Below are 11,957 nucleotides of genomic sequence, written 5' to 3'. Positions count from 1 at the left end.
CCATTTTCTTCAATCGTCTGGTCACCCGCCATTGCTGACTTTCACAAGCATAAATTCAGAAAAATAATTAACAATGGTTTAAGTGAGAAATAGTTTTCTGGGTTTATGCTTCTCAAAGATCAACCATGGTGCTTGTTGCTTGGTAAAGCAGAGGCGGAAAATAATACTACTAATAGATTTAGGTTTCTTTTTTATTTTTCTTTTTTAAATTACTTTTCTTTAAGTATATTTTTAATATGGATTCTGTTAACTATATTTTTAATATGGATTCTGTTAACTATTTAACATCCGTCAACCTAAAGGACCAAAATCACACATTCAACTTAATTGAAGGTTTAATATGCTTAGCTAAATAACATAAGGATTAAAATTGGAATAAGGCAATAACTCAGGGACCAAAAATGCTATTTGCTCAGTAAAGAAATATCTCATGCGTACTGTGACCTTACTATATATATGATTAAAGATTTTTCACATTGTGAACTTGTCATCTGAAACTACTCACATTAACTATATGGCTTGCAACAAAGAATTCTGTAAAGATTATTTAGAGTTGAAGCCAGAAGAAGCTAGTTGTTGTGACTTATTTCGGATACTTTATTCATGTGAATTAGAGAAAAAAAACTTTTGTGATGCTCCTGAAGGAACAGAAAGCACACGAGGTTTTCGTCGAAGATGGATCATTTTTGCCTCTGTAGCTATGCAGAGATTTTTAATTAAGTCCAGAAAACCCATGAACAGTGTAGGTACTAAAATTGAGCTGTGGTTGAATTATCCTTCATGTAATGGTGGTCTTCTCCAGCTTTTCTTGAATTTAATTCAAGGTAACTCGATTGATTTTTCATCCTCATATATATATGGTCTTTTTCTATATCGTTTTCTAGGTGCCAAAAGTTGCTTTGCCCTCGCATGTTTCTAGATTTATTTCATTTTCATTCTCCGTTGTCTGCGAGGATTCATCCTAAATTCACTACTAAAAGAATGCTAAATATGGGATTTCCGACAGAAAATTAGTCGAAAATGTTTCCAACAAGCTAATCACTAAAGTGGCTTAATTAAGTAGCTCTCGAGGAGTCTGTTTATTCTCTCCGTCTGTTAGAAATTAGCGATCATTTAGTAGTGTTTATTCTCTCCGTCTGTTAGAAATTAGTGATCATTTAGTAGTGATTAATTTTACGATTGTCAATCTATCACAACCTTTTTTATTTAGTCTTGAGACCAGCAATATGAGTAAGCTCATGCTGTCACACTATAAGAGCTAGCAATACGAACGGTTAGGATTCATATAGCTGACCCCAATCTATTTGTTGATGCACAATTGTTGTTTTTCCATTTTCTTAGAAAATTTGTGATAGGTCTTGAACTAAATCTTGAATATGAAAATAATATAATAAAGTGAATTGTTTCATCCATGTAAAATATGCATTTTAATTCTATGGTTGGAATATAGCTGCTCTTTATTTGCTTGCTATAGATTATAATTCGGCAAAACTTGTCTTAAAATTAAAGTTTCAGGTTTCTAAATTTAGACATCTTCTAAAAGAAGAAGAAGAAGAAAATTGTTAACCTGTGATTTGGGAAAATTTTCTGTTATATAATTATGAGGTATTTGCAGGAAAAGAGGTAATAAGACCAGACATGAAATCGGAGGAGTACACGTCGATGGTCGGAAAACTTGATTGGAGGGTTGACTTAGACAAGACCATAAATATGGGGGCCAGCCACTATGGCCCTTCACTATCAATTATGGCTGCTAAATTGTCCTATGAAAATGAAGCTTTCACTAAGAAAGTTATCACAGAAAATTGGCAGGTATTTTAAATATTTACAGCTGACTAGCCAATATACATACGTATATTACATATTAATTGCATATATATGTCGACTACTATTTCTTTGGACTTACGACTATTTAAGTTAATTTCCCTATTTACAGCAGAAACAGACTTTACAATTTGCTATACTAAACTTTTAGAGTATCCATAATTTCGAAAGATTAATGAGTATATAATTTTTATTTTTATTTTGCAGATGGACTTCATAAAGTTTTACAACTTTTGGAATGGTAAGTCCGGTCCCGTCTCTCTTAAACCAGATTTATTAAGATCTTTCTATTGTTTTTAATTGTGTTTCAATTTGAATGTTGTTGTTTTTTATTTTCCAGACCGTGAAAAAATACTAGTATCAACGTTTTTATTGGGAAACTTCCTAAAGATATTTTGAAGATTTATAAGGACCCCAGTTCTTGCCTTCCGAAGTACAATATTTTATATATTCTTAAAAGACAAATAAATCAATAAGATTCGATTTGTTCTCTGATAAATATCAAGTATTTTATCCCCCACATGTTATCCATGTACTTAACTTCAAGCTTCTTACATTAATAACCACTTTTACTTATTTATATTTTTATCAAGTAGTAAGAAATAAGAATCCAAAGGAACTTGTCTTTGATATATTAAGCAATAAGCACTATGAAAGTGAATACGAAGTTATGCACTGCTTGGTGACCATAAAAACTTTTGAGTTCCCAAATCGATGGTTGATGCATTATTTGTTCCTACGCGATCTTAGGTATCTTACCTCATGAGCTAATTTTTGGGGTTGATTTAGGTTCAATGTCCATTTCTTATCAGGGTAACAAAGCCTGACTCATCACAATTCATGATTTACCCCATTATTGGTCTCATTTATATTGTATACACTCTAAACATAATGTCCAGTATGGGGGGTGTTGAGTTCCTACAGGTGATGGACTATTTGGTTTCTTTATATGGTTTGGATCATCCTCACCTCATGAATTAACTTTTGAGGTTGAGCAAGACTCAATATCCAATTCTTATCAAAAATTTCGATTTTATGCACATTATTGTTTGGTTAGTGAAATCACTCAAATACCTGTCGATGTGCAGCTTACCAGGAAGTATACACCACACAAGCCATTATGTTCCATGACAAAGTTGAAGATTCAAACCTAGTTGTGGTTGCATTTAGAGGGACCATCCCATATCATGCAGATGACTGGATCACAGATGTGGACCTTTCATGGTACGAGCTTGAAGGCGTAGGTAAGCTACATGCTGGGTTCATGAAAGCATTGGGCTTGCAAAAGAACAAAGGCTGGCCCAAGGAACTAGATGAAAGCCCAGACCAAAAACTATTTGCATATTACGAAATCAGAAAAGAACTGAAAAGGATATTGACCCAAAATGAGAATGCAAAGTTTATATTGACAGGACATAGTTTAGGAGGGGCATTGGCAATTTTATTTGCAGCCATATTGACTTTGCATGAAGAGGAATGGCTATTGGATAAATTGGAAGGAGTTTACACATTTGGACAACCTAGGGTTGGGGATCCACAATTTGGGAACTTCATGAAGGACAAGTTCAATAAGTACGATGTCAAGTATTATAGGCATGTTTATTCCAATGACATGGTTCCTAGGTTACCATATGATGACTCAACCTTCTTCAAGCATTTTGGATCATGTCTCTACTACAACAGCCTCTATAAAGGATGGGTAAGGTTTCTCATACATTTGGATCACACTTTTTGTTGTTTATTTTTTATTTTGTTAATGTTTGAGTCACTTTGCACACCTTGATTATTGCACCTGATATCTGCTACCTTCTACCAGCAAAGGGCTTAGGCAGATGTTGAAAGAAATCAAGTAACTTTTCATGTCACACTGGTCTCTCGTGATTTCCATTCCACTTGATTGACCCTAGAATATACCATTGGATTTGGTTCATATTTCATTGCCCTAACAGTCAATGCATGTGCATGTTTATCAAAAGTCTGATTAATTATTTACCTTATGTATCAATTGCAACAGCTCAATTTTTTTGTGTAATGCAGGTGGTGGAAGAAGAACCAAACAAGAACTACTTCTCTGTGCTATGGTTTTTCCCCATGTTGCTAATTGCAGTATATGAGTTTATTAGGGGGTTCATCCTCCCTTGGACAAAGGGCAGTCATTACAGAGAGGAATGGTTCTCAAAAATGTTTAGGATGGTAGGGTTGGTGATTCCAGGGTTATCAGCTCATTGTACTATCGATTATGTTAACCTAACCCGATTGGGTTCAGTTCTTCATCTTCCAAAATCAGCTCATGAAGACAGTGTTAAACGCGATTGATTTCCAAGATTCAGAGACATTTTACACCTTGTTTGGATGGTTGTAATATATCATTTGATAATGTATCGTATTATATTGTATAGTGTTGTATTGTACTATATGTTTTGTAAAATACAACGTCTGAATATATTGTATCGTTTTCCATCGTTACATAACACCATACATCAGCAATATGAACGATAAATCTACAAGAGATGTAGGGTACGAGGTAGAGCTATTACAAAAAGATAGGGTAAAGGATAAAATAAGATTATTAGATAATAAGTAAAGACAAAATAAATAAATAGAATAAGGTAGCGACGCGATCACTCCAAATCGGTCATTACATAAAATGAGACTTTTCGTCGTTACATACCAATAAATTTAACAATACAATATAATTTAAGTAACAACAAAAACAAACATTATATTTAAACTGACAACACAATACAATAGGTAACAACCATCCAAACCAGCTGGAAAGAAATATTCCAAGCCAATGCAAAATCAAGTCAACTGCTTGAATGTTTCATTTTATCTTGTTATTTTGTATTATTTTTATTGGCTTGAGATGAACTTCTATTAGGTAACATGGTCAACGAAGATTATCAAGCGAATTTTGTTTTCCCTCAAATAGTACCCAACTGCCTATCTAAAGTTTTCTGAGTTATATCATGTTCTTTGGTGTTGAAAGTAGGGATAAAGAATTTACTTTTCCAACCCATAAGCTTGTTATTCGCATTATAAAGTAGGATTTTGTCATCCGAGTGCTGGATGCATAAGAAGAAAAAAAAGTTTAAGATAACTCGTGGATTATTGGTAAATTCATTACATACAGATTGAATCAAAGGAGATGTTTTTAGAATCTTACAGAGCAACTAGAATTTTGTTGAAGATGGCAGGGCCTGAAGGAGAAACAAAAATAAGCTTTGTAATTGGAGCATCAAGATGAAACTTGGAGTTACACTTCAAACTACTTCGACATTCATGGAAGACCGTGGGTACTTTTCATCCTGTTCATGCCTCTCGGCTGTTTAAATCATTCAGTAGCAGATATCGTCTTCTAAGAGGGTGATTAAATGCCCTACAGCATTGATTTCCAGAAAGCACGTCTTGACAAATAACATTTCCAAATCATTGCCGCTTATTACGAGAATTACATGATCTGACCCATTCACTACCAAAATGCAGAGAAGTACATCAGGAAAGAAGGGATCTACTCATTCAATACCAGATTAAAATCTGTGCAAGGGTATATAAAATCTAACACTCCTCGCTGTAAAGGGAGGAGAATACCTGATATAGATGCTTGTTGTAACATCAAAATGCATGGCATGTAAAGCAGCCACTCAGAGACCCAATTTGGCGAGTCCGACGGAAAGATAAGGCCTTGCTGGAGGATCTTGCTACTTCATGTGATTGGTTGGCTAACATTGAGCTTCTCATTTCATGGGCCTTTTTCTGTGCCGATCTAAGTTTGTTCATAATCTTATCCATGGATGACGATCTCTTTTTCTCCAGTTTCATCTGCATTATATTTACAGAGATACCATGTATTTAATTTGCAAACAGAAAACGCTTTCATTCTATTAGTGTATATGCAAGTTCTGTCCGTTCTGCTGTCCTCTATACAATTGTGAAATATGAACAATAAATCTTCCTCCCTTATTACATGGATTAAGAAAACCACCAACAGATCATAGCATCCACTAATAAGAGAACAGGTATCTTGATGATTATGTCATAATCCAATTGAAAGTTTCAAAGAAGTACAGGATAAACTATCCATTAAAACCTTTTTTCCTTCAAAGACAATTTAAGCTTATCATGTAGACATGGGGGAGAAGAAATCACCCTGCAGTTAGGAACGAGATGTCTCTTCTCTCATCCCCTTGAGAATCTTGTAAGATTTCCGCGTCACTAAGGTCAACCATTATATTAGCAAATGACAGATAAGCAAAAAATGCATATAATTATATCAGTTTTAGAATCCACTGCTCATCTTTCAAGTTGTATTTTATCTGGAATAATGTAAAAGTTCAGTGAGGGAAGAACATCAAAAGGTCAGCTTATATAACACTTGAAGATCCTACATCTTAATCCCCCGTATCAACAACAAAAACTTCCTTTGTGCCTAGTTCACTAGGCCAGACATCTCAACAGAGGACATTTGACTTTCAAGATAAACTGTATCTTACAGCCACTGGTAGAAGCTACTGGATGATTACCACTTCAACATAAACTGTCTTTTCCAATTCAGAAAACTACCCTAACCTAGACCAGCAAGTAGTAGAATAGAAATCATAATTGATAAACAAGTTTTTGTTAATTGATAAATTAGCATTCTATTAGATATACCTTTGGTAGACGTATGAGTGTAACATGCCTATTTTTTCACATATTTTATAGTAATAACCATTTTGTCCATATTCAAGTTTTGCTACCCCTAAACTAACAAAAAGTAGTCTTACGCATTCAGGAGTAATAAACTCAATTTAAACCATATAATTGATGAATCAATTAAAGCTTATGGGCAACAGAAAGAAGCTTTAGAAACTAAAAAGTGAATGACGGAGATGTGTGATTAAAGACCGACCTCTAGTTTCCTCATTGATGCCTCTGCTTTTGCCTTCTGCAGGTTCTCCCATGCAGTGATTCTTGCTTCTTCCCTCTTGATCCTAATATTTCAGAAGTGAATAGAGACAATTAATAGCATGAATAGAGAAACAAATGCATTTTGATACTTGGAGAAAGAGAGGTTAAAGAGCATAAATGTGGTCTATCCTTTCTCAAACTGTACAGCTTATCGAGATTTTTAATGATCATAATTAACTTGAGATCAGATATATGATTAAGGCAATGTACATGTAAACCAATATTTTAGAAAAACCATGAAACTGAACAAAACAACATAAGGAAGCCTCTGTCAGCTGGATGTTTTCCCTTCCCTTGTGTTTGCATCTTCTGAAAAAGATATATCAGCTTTTCCTTTTTATACTCTACTTGTAATATATCCAATCACCTTACACTTCCATCAAACTGCTTTCAATTGACAATGCATCAAAATAATTCAATTACAAGCTAACAAATAAAATATCATCACTTACTTTGAAATGCTTGTTGATGTCTCTGCAACATCCCAACCTGAAGACCGGATTTCCATAGCTTTCCTTTTCCAGTCATCAAGTTCCATGCTCCTACCTGGAATTCGAGCTTTCTGTTTCTTTGACCACCTGGTCACTGTAACCCGCTCATCAATGGGAACATCTCTCATTTCTGCTTTAGAAGAAGGTACACTCTGCGATTCTACAAGTGGTAGAATAGATGGAGTTGAAGGAGAGAAGGATGACTGTCTTATTGGAGATGAGGAAGGGCTTGCCTCGGGGCTCATTTGAGTGGCCATATCCCTCCTTGAGATAATTCGTGACACACCATTGGCTGCATCTTGAATATCACCCCCACTCTCATCTACAAATCAGATTTACAAGAAAGTTAAACACAATCGGAAGGCACAGTCATCATTTCTTCACATATTACACAACCCACAGGCCACAGTTATGAGGGTTCAAAGGGTGGATAAGATGGACTTAAAGATTTGTATATTTTCTCCCATGTAGGGGAAAAGCTCCAAATTGCAGTAGGCAGTGACAAATAAAGTTATTGCACCTCCAAAACGAAAGCATCATGCAAAACTACCAAACACCACCCTGGCAATTGGGTTATGCCACATGGTTTACAGTTCATTGGTGTCTCCTATGGGATTCATAGGCAAACGTTAATGACCAGTGTGATTGTCTACAAATCTTTATCACATATCGGAGTAGGTGCTTCCTGGTACAAATTTACATCAAGGAAGTTGAGCTCAGCTTGATGATATATCTGATTATAAAACTTCTTTAATGAATAACAGAAAATCAACTTTAGTTTCTTTCTTTCTGGTTACTTTCCTTGACAGTGCATTCCATTGATATAAACAGGTGACTTTCAGTGACATCCTCCAGCCAAAAAAGGCAGGTTCCTTTTAACTTTGAACCTTGAAAACATGGAAATACTGAGCATTCAAGGTTAACCAGTGGAAATATAGATCTCAATCTTCCAAAGAAACAGTCAAGTATGGTGACCAATTAACCAGTGGGATCTATTTGTAATGTTCTTGCAATATTTCCTCTTCTTCTTCTAGGAATTACCGTCTAAAATTATGCTACATTTCAATATTATGATGCTGCAATGCAAATCAATGTGCAATTTCTTAGTTAGATTAAGCAAGCAACCAATCAACTGGAACAGAGAAATCAGTACCTTGGGAAGTCGGCAAGGTCGATAAACAGACCAGTTCAGAGCATCCATGTACACTAACTGACCTTGCCATGCATGGCTCTGTGAGCGCATGGAAGTTTCCACTACCCAGGCTATCTCCACATCGAATTGACAAACCATCAGTTGCCATCACTCCCGTTGAAAAAGGGGAATTGGCTAACAGATTCCCACCATTTCCTCCCTTAAAAACAGGTGGTGCAGGAGAATACAAGGAATTGTAACCTAGACCAGGAGGACCAAGAGGTCCGCTTTTGGATTTAGGCCGCCTCTGTGGCTGCTGTAATGAAGTTCTCATGGAACTATCTCCTGAGACCGGGCTAAAAATCCACCTCTCTGCATCTTCCCATTTGGAAGGTAATGTCCTTCCGTTACTATAAGGCAGCAATGCAGTATTGAGCTGCCTGCGATTAGCGCCCGAATGCAATGGCACGCGCTCCGAACTCCAGCCTTTTTGAACACCAACACTGGAGTGGCGGCAATTTGGCGTTCTTGGACTTGGAAATGAACCCGCTCGGCTAGTCGTAACAGGAGTCTTCTTCATGATACCAAAACGCGGAGAAGAAGAGTGGCCCGCATTAATCACAGCATTGTTTAGATCTAGTGAAGCAGGTCTTCGCCTATCTGGTTTATTCAGTAGTGATCCCGACCTAAACCTCCGGTCTTGACATTCTATTCCAACAAATTTTCCAAACCAAAGACCCACAAAAAGGAAAAATTAAAAAATTGGTTACCCAGAATGTGAGAATAATTGCTTTGTGCTTTGAAATGCTTTAGTGGCAGTTTACCTTTAAGAGCTTGAGAAAAAGAGTTTCTTGCGGAATCTAAAGACAGATTGTCATCATCTGTCTCAATCTCAATCTTGCTGTTCTTCTCTGGTATTTGAACTGGAAGACAGAGAATGTGTGACTACCACAGGAATATTGAAGAATCTAGTTTAAAAGGCTTTTGTAGGAAGCCAACTGAAAGAGTTGAAAAAAGAGTCAAAGAGAGTAGTACCTTTTGCTTTTTCTTTTCTGCCAAGGTGACTATTTCTGTGTACCATAGCTTTGTTTGGATCTGTAACTGTACCACCAGAAGCTTCACGGCATTCATGCCCTGCCAAGTGCTGATTCAATCAAACATTTCAGTCTATCGAAGTGGACAAACTCGTGAGTACCACACTATACCGCCAATTTCCAAACAAAAAACAACTAAATCAACCTTGTTAATATTCCTCTTTTTTTTTTTAGTACAGAGAAATCTTTGTTCTTCTCTTTAAAAGCATTTTTCTCAAACTGAGCTAGTGTTTCGCCATAGATTTTGAAAAGTTATCTTCAAATATCTATTTGGCCATGAAATTTGAACACATTTTGAAAAGTTATCTTCAAATATCTGTTTTGAACAAATTTTAAAAATTTAACGTCAAAATATTTTGAAGTTCCAAAATCTACAAATATCTGTTTTCAAACCAGTTTTTGGGAGAAGTTTTTGGGAGAAATTTCACTTTCACTCACAAAACTTCAATTTTTTTTCAAATAAAATGTCCAAACACAATTTCAAAAACTCAAATTTTCAAGTTTCAACTTCAAAATCTACGGCCAAACGGGAGCTTATGTCAACTTCGCATTATATAGATAAAAATATAAAGAAGTGAAAGGACGCAATATTTTCATCATGATCCGAAATTATCCGAAATTATGAGACGGTGCATAATGAGATCTGAATAGACAATAGTATCGATTTAGCTTTGTCCAGTACTATAGCTCTAGCGCGTGTACTAAGCTTACGGAAGCATAAATTTGTCTTCATTATTATATTGCACCAAACAGGAAATACACGTGAATGATGAGAATCCAAAATAAAAAAGGAAAGAAATGCTAACATCGGAAACGGAGGAATGGTGATCGTGAGCATCGGAAGCAAATGAACACCGGTCAACGCTACCGGAAGCAGATGAGAATATACTGCTGTAATTGGAGTCGCCTGTGAATATAACAGAATCCGGACTTACATCACGATGAACATTTCTACCCGATCTCGAATCCTGAAACCCTAGCTCCGGCATTGTCAATTTGCTTTCACCAGTCACAACTTCATGTTATTACTCTCTGTTCATAAACAGGAGAGCAGAAAGTTAGTTTAATAGTAAGAATATAAACAAACAAATAATTATACCAAATACACAACATTCTTGTGTGTTGTTAAGGAATTTAATTCCCTTGCTGTTGCTCAAGGTATACGAATTAATTAGACTCAGGATAGAACGGAAATCTATTCTGTAAAAGTTGCACTTCAATTTACAAAACTTTAACTCAAATGCCTGAGCAAATCACACTTGACAATGTTTGTTTTGGAAAATCAATAAACTTCATATTGCCAGGTGTATTAAATCTGAGGCAAAAACTTTGAATTTATAAACAAAAGAGTGAGATGAAGAGTTGCAATTCAAAAAGGCAATACATATTCTGGTTTTTCATTCACGCCTTAAAATCCAAACACTTCATTTCTCCGTCATCACACCGGAATCTCAATCTCCGTCACCGTTGTTGCAGACATTTAATAAGCGGTAGCAACTTAGAGAATAGACTATACAAAGTTTACATGGAAATGGTAACTGAAATATAGAATGTGTATGTATACTATAAAGATGGTTACTGTTACTGTTATTAGTGGTAATAGATTGTAATGGCGTGTTGGTCACGAGATTAGCAAGATGATGTATTTGTAACAATGGAATCTTCGCGGAAAGGACAAAAGTTTATTTTAATTAATTGAAGAGAAGGAGTAGTGAGTTAATGATTATGTTATGTTATCATTCCCACAATTAACAGTGGGATTCGCTTCTTTCTATGCTCGCTGTCCTTCACTCTGTTTGACCAGAAATTCTCACCCTAATAAAGTGGTCAAAAAATTAAATCCAAGGTAATTGTGTGGAAGTTAATGCAGTAAGGGGCCGTTTGGTCGTGGTAAAGTTATACAGATATAAGTAATGCAAGAATTAATTATTTATGGAGTATTAATTATTTTATCTTCTACATAAATTGACTCATAACTTATACTCTCTCTATTTTAATTTATGTGAATCTATTTTCTTTTTAGTCTGTACTAAAATAAATGAACTCTTTCCTAATTTGGAAACAAATTCACTTTATGAAATGATTTGCAGCCACATAAATATTTATGACTTATTTTGAATCATAAGTTTCAAAGTCTTCACTCTTTCTTAAATATCGTCTTTCAATCAAATAGGTTCACATAAATGGAGGGAGTACATTTTTACGTGGGACAGGTTAGTATGAATTAAGGATAAATCAATGCAAACAACGGGAAATATTAATTAAATGGCTTTGCCTTAAAAAATTATTACACAACTTTCCAGTACATAGATTTTTCTCATAACTTATCCACGTAACTCCTCCGTTTCATAATAAGTGGTTTGTTAGACTCATGCACACTTCTTAAGAAATTGCTCACTCCTAGAAAATTAAAAGGGTTTTTACTGACTCACCCCTAATCAACTTTTATTACTTTCTAGAAAAAAA

General features: G+C 35.3%; 2 protein-coding genes across 4 annotated transcripts; one reads left to right on the top strand and one right to left on the bottom strand.

Moving 5' to 3' along the window:
• Positions 1-474: 474 nt before the first annotated feature.
• Positions 475-4,220, top strand: LOC132033389 (triacylglycerol lipase OBL1-like). Its single transcript, XM_059423354.1, has 5 exons — positions 475-824; positions 1,616-1,812; positions 2,032-2,065; positions 2,913-3,523; positions 3,862-4,220. Exons 1-5 carry the CDS (start codon positions 515-517, stop codon positions 4,138-4,140), a joined length of 1,431 nt encoding a protein of 476 aa, XP_059279337.1. The 5' UTR covers positions 475-514; the 3' UTR covers positions 4,141-4,220.
• Positions 4,221-4,914: 694 nt separating this feature from the next.
• Positions 4,915-11,181, bottom strand: LOC132033393 (uncharacterized). Of its 3 annotated transcripts, XM_059423360.1 has the most exons (9): positions 10,876-11,181; positions 10,298-10,523; positions 9,433-9,541; positions 9,222-9,320; positions 8,419-9,105; positions 7,227-7,587; positions 6,716-6,797; positions 5,416-5,646; positions 4,915-5,296 (listed from the first exon to the last, which is right to left on the bottom strand). In XM_059423360.1, exons 2-8 carry the CDS (start codon positions 10,478-10,480, stop codon positions 5,440-5,442), a joined length of 1,728 nt encoding a protein of 575 aa, XP_059279343.1. In that variant the 5' UTR covers positions 10,481-10,523; positions 10,876-11,181; the 3' UTR covers positions 4,915-5,296; positions 5,416-5,439. The 3 variants fall into 3 exon arrangements, with proteins under 3 accessions (XP_059279343.1, XP_059279341.1, XP_059279342.1); XM_059423358.1 differs by having other exon boundaries at positions 4,915-5,646; positions 10,876-11,180; XM_059423359.1 differs by having other exon boundaries at positions 4,915-5,646; positions 10,749-10,890.
• Positions 11,182-11,957: the final 776 nt, after the last annotated feature.

Source organism: Lycium ferocissimum, chromosome 10 (assembly GCF_029784015.1).
Source record: "Lycium ferocissimum isolate CSIRO_LF1 chromosome 10, AGI_CSIRO_Lferr_CH_V1, whole genome shotgun sequence".
NCBI lineage: Eukaryota > Viridiplantae > Streptophyta > Magnoliopsida > Solanales > Solanaceae > Lycium > Lycium ferocissimum.
Note: the sequence above shows the minus strand (reverse complement) of the source record. Positions and strands in the feature narration are given on the sequence as shown.

Bases quoted from the DNA above. Each gene is read 5' to 3' on its own strand.
- LOC132033389 (XM_059423354.1), top strand. From the start codon at position 515: ATGGCTTGCAACAAAGAATTCTGTAAAGATTATTTAGAGTTGAAGCCA. The intron at 2,066-2,912 runs GTAAGTCCGGTC...GTCGATGTGCAG, and splicing joins GTTTTACAACTTTTGGAATG to CTTACCAGGAAGTATACACC. The intron at 3,524-3,861 runs GTAAGGTTTCTC...TGTGTAATGCAG, and splicing joins ACAGCCTCTATAAAGGATGG to GTGGTGGAAGAAGAACCAAA.
- LOC132033393 (XM_059423360.1), bottom strand. From the start codon at position 10,480: ATGCCGGAGCTAGGGTTTCAGGATTCGAGATCGGGTAGAAATGTTCAT. The intron at 9,542-10,297 runs GTTAGCATTTCT...TGATTGAATCAG, and splicing joins ACCATTCCTCCGTTTCCGAT to CACTTGGCAGGGCATGAATG. The intron at 9,106-9,221 runs GTAAACTGCCAC...TTGTTGGAATAG, and splicing joins TTTTTCTCAAGCTCTTAAAG to AATGTCAAGACCGGAGGTTT.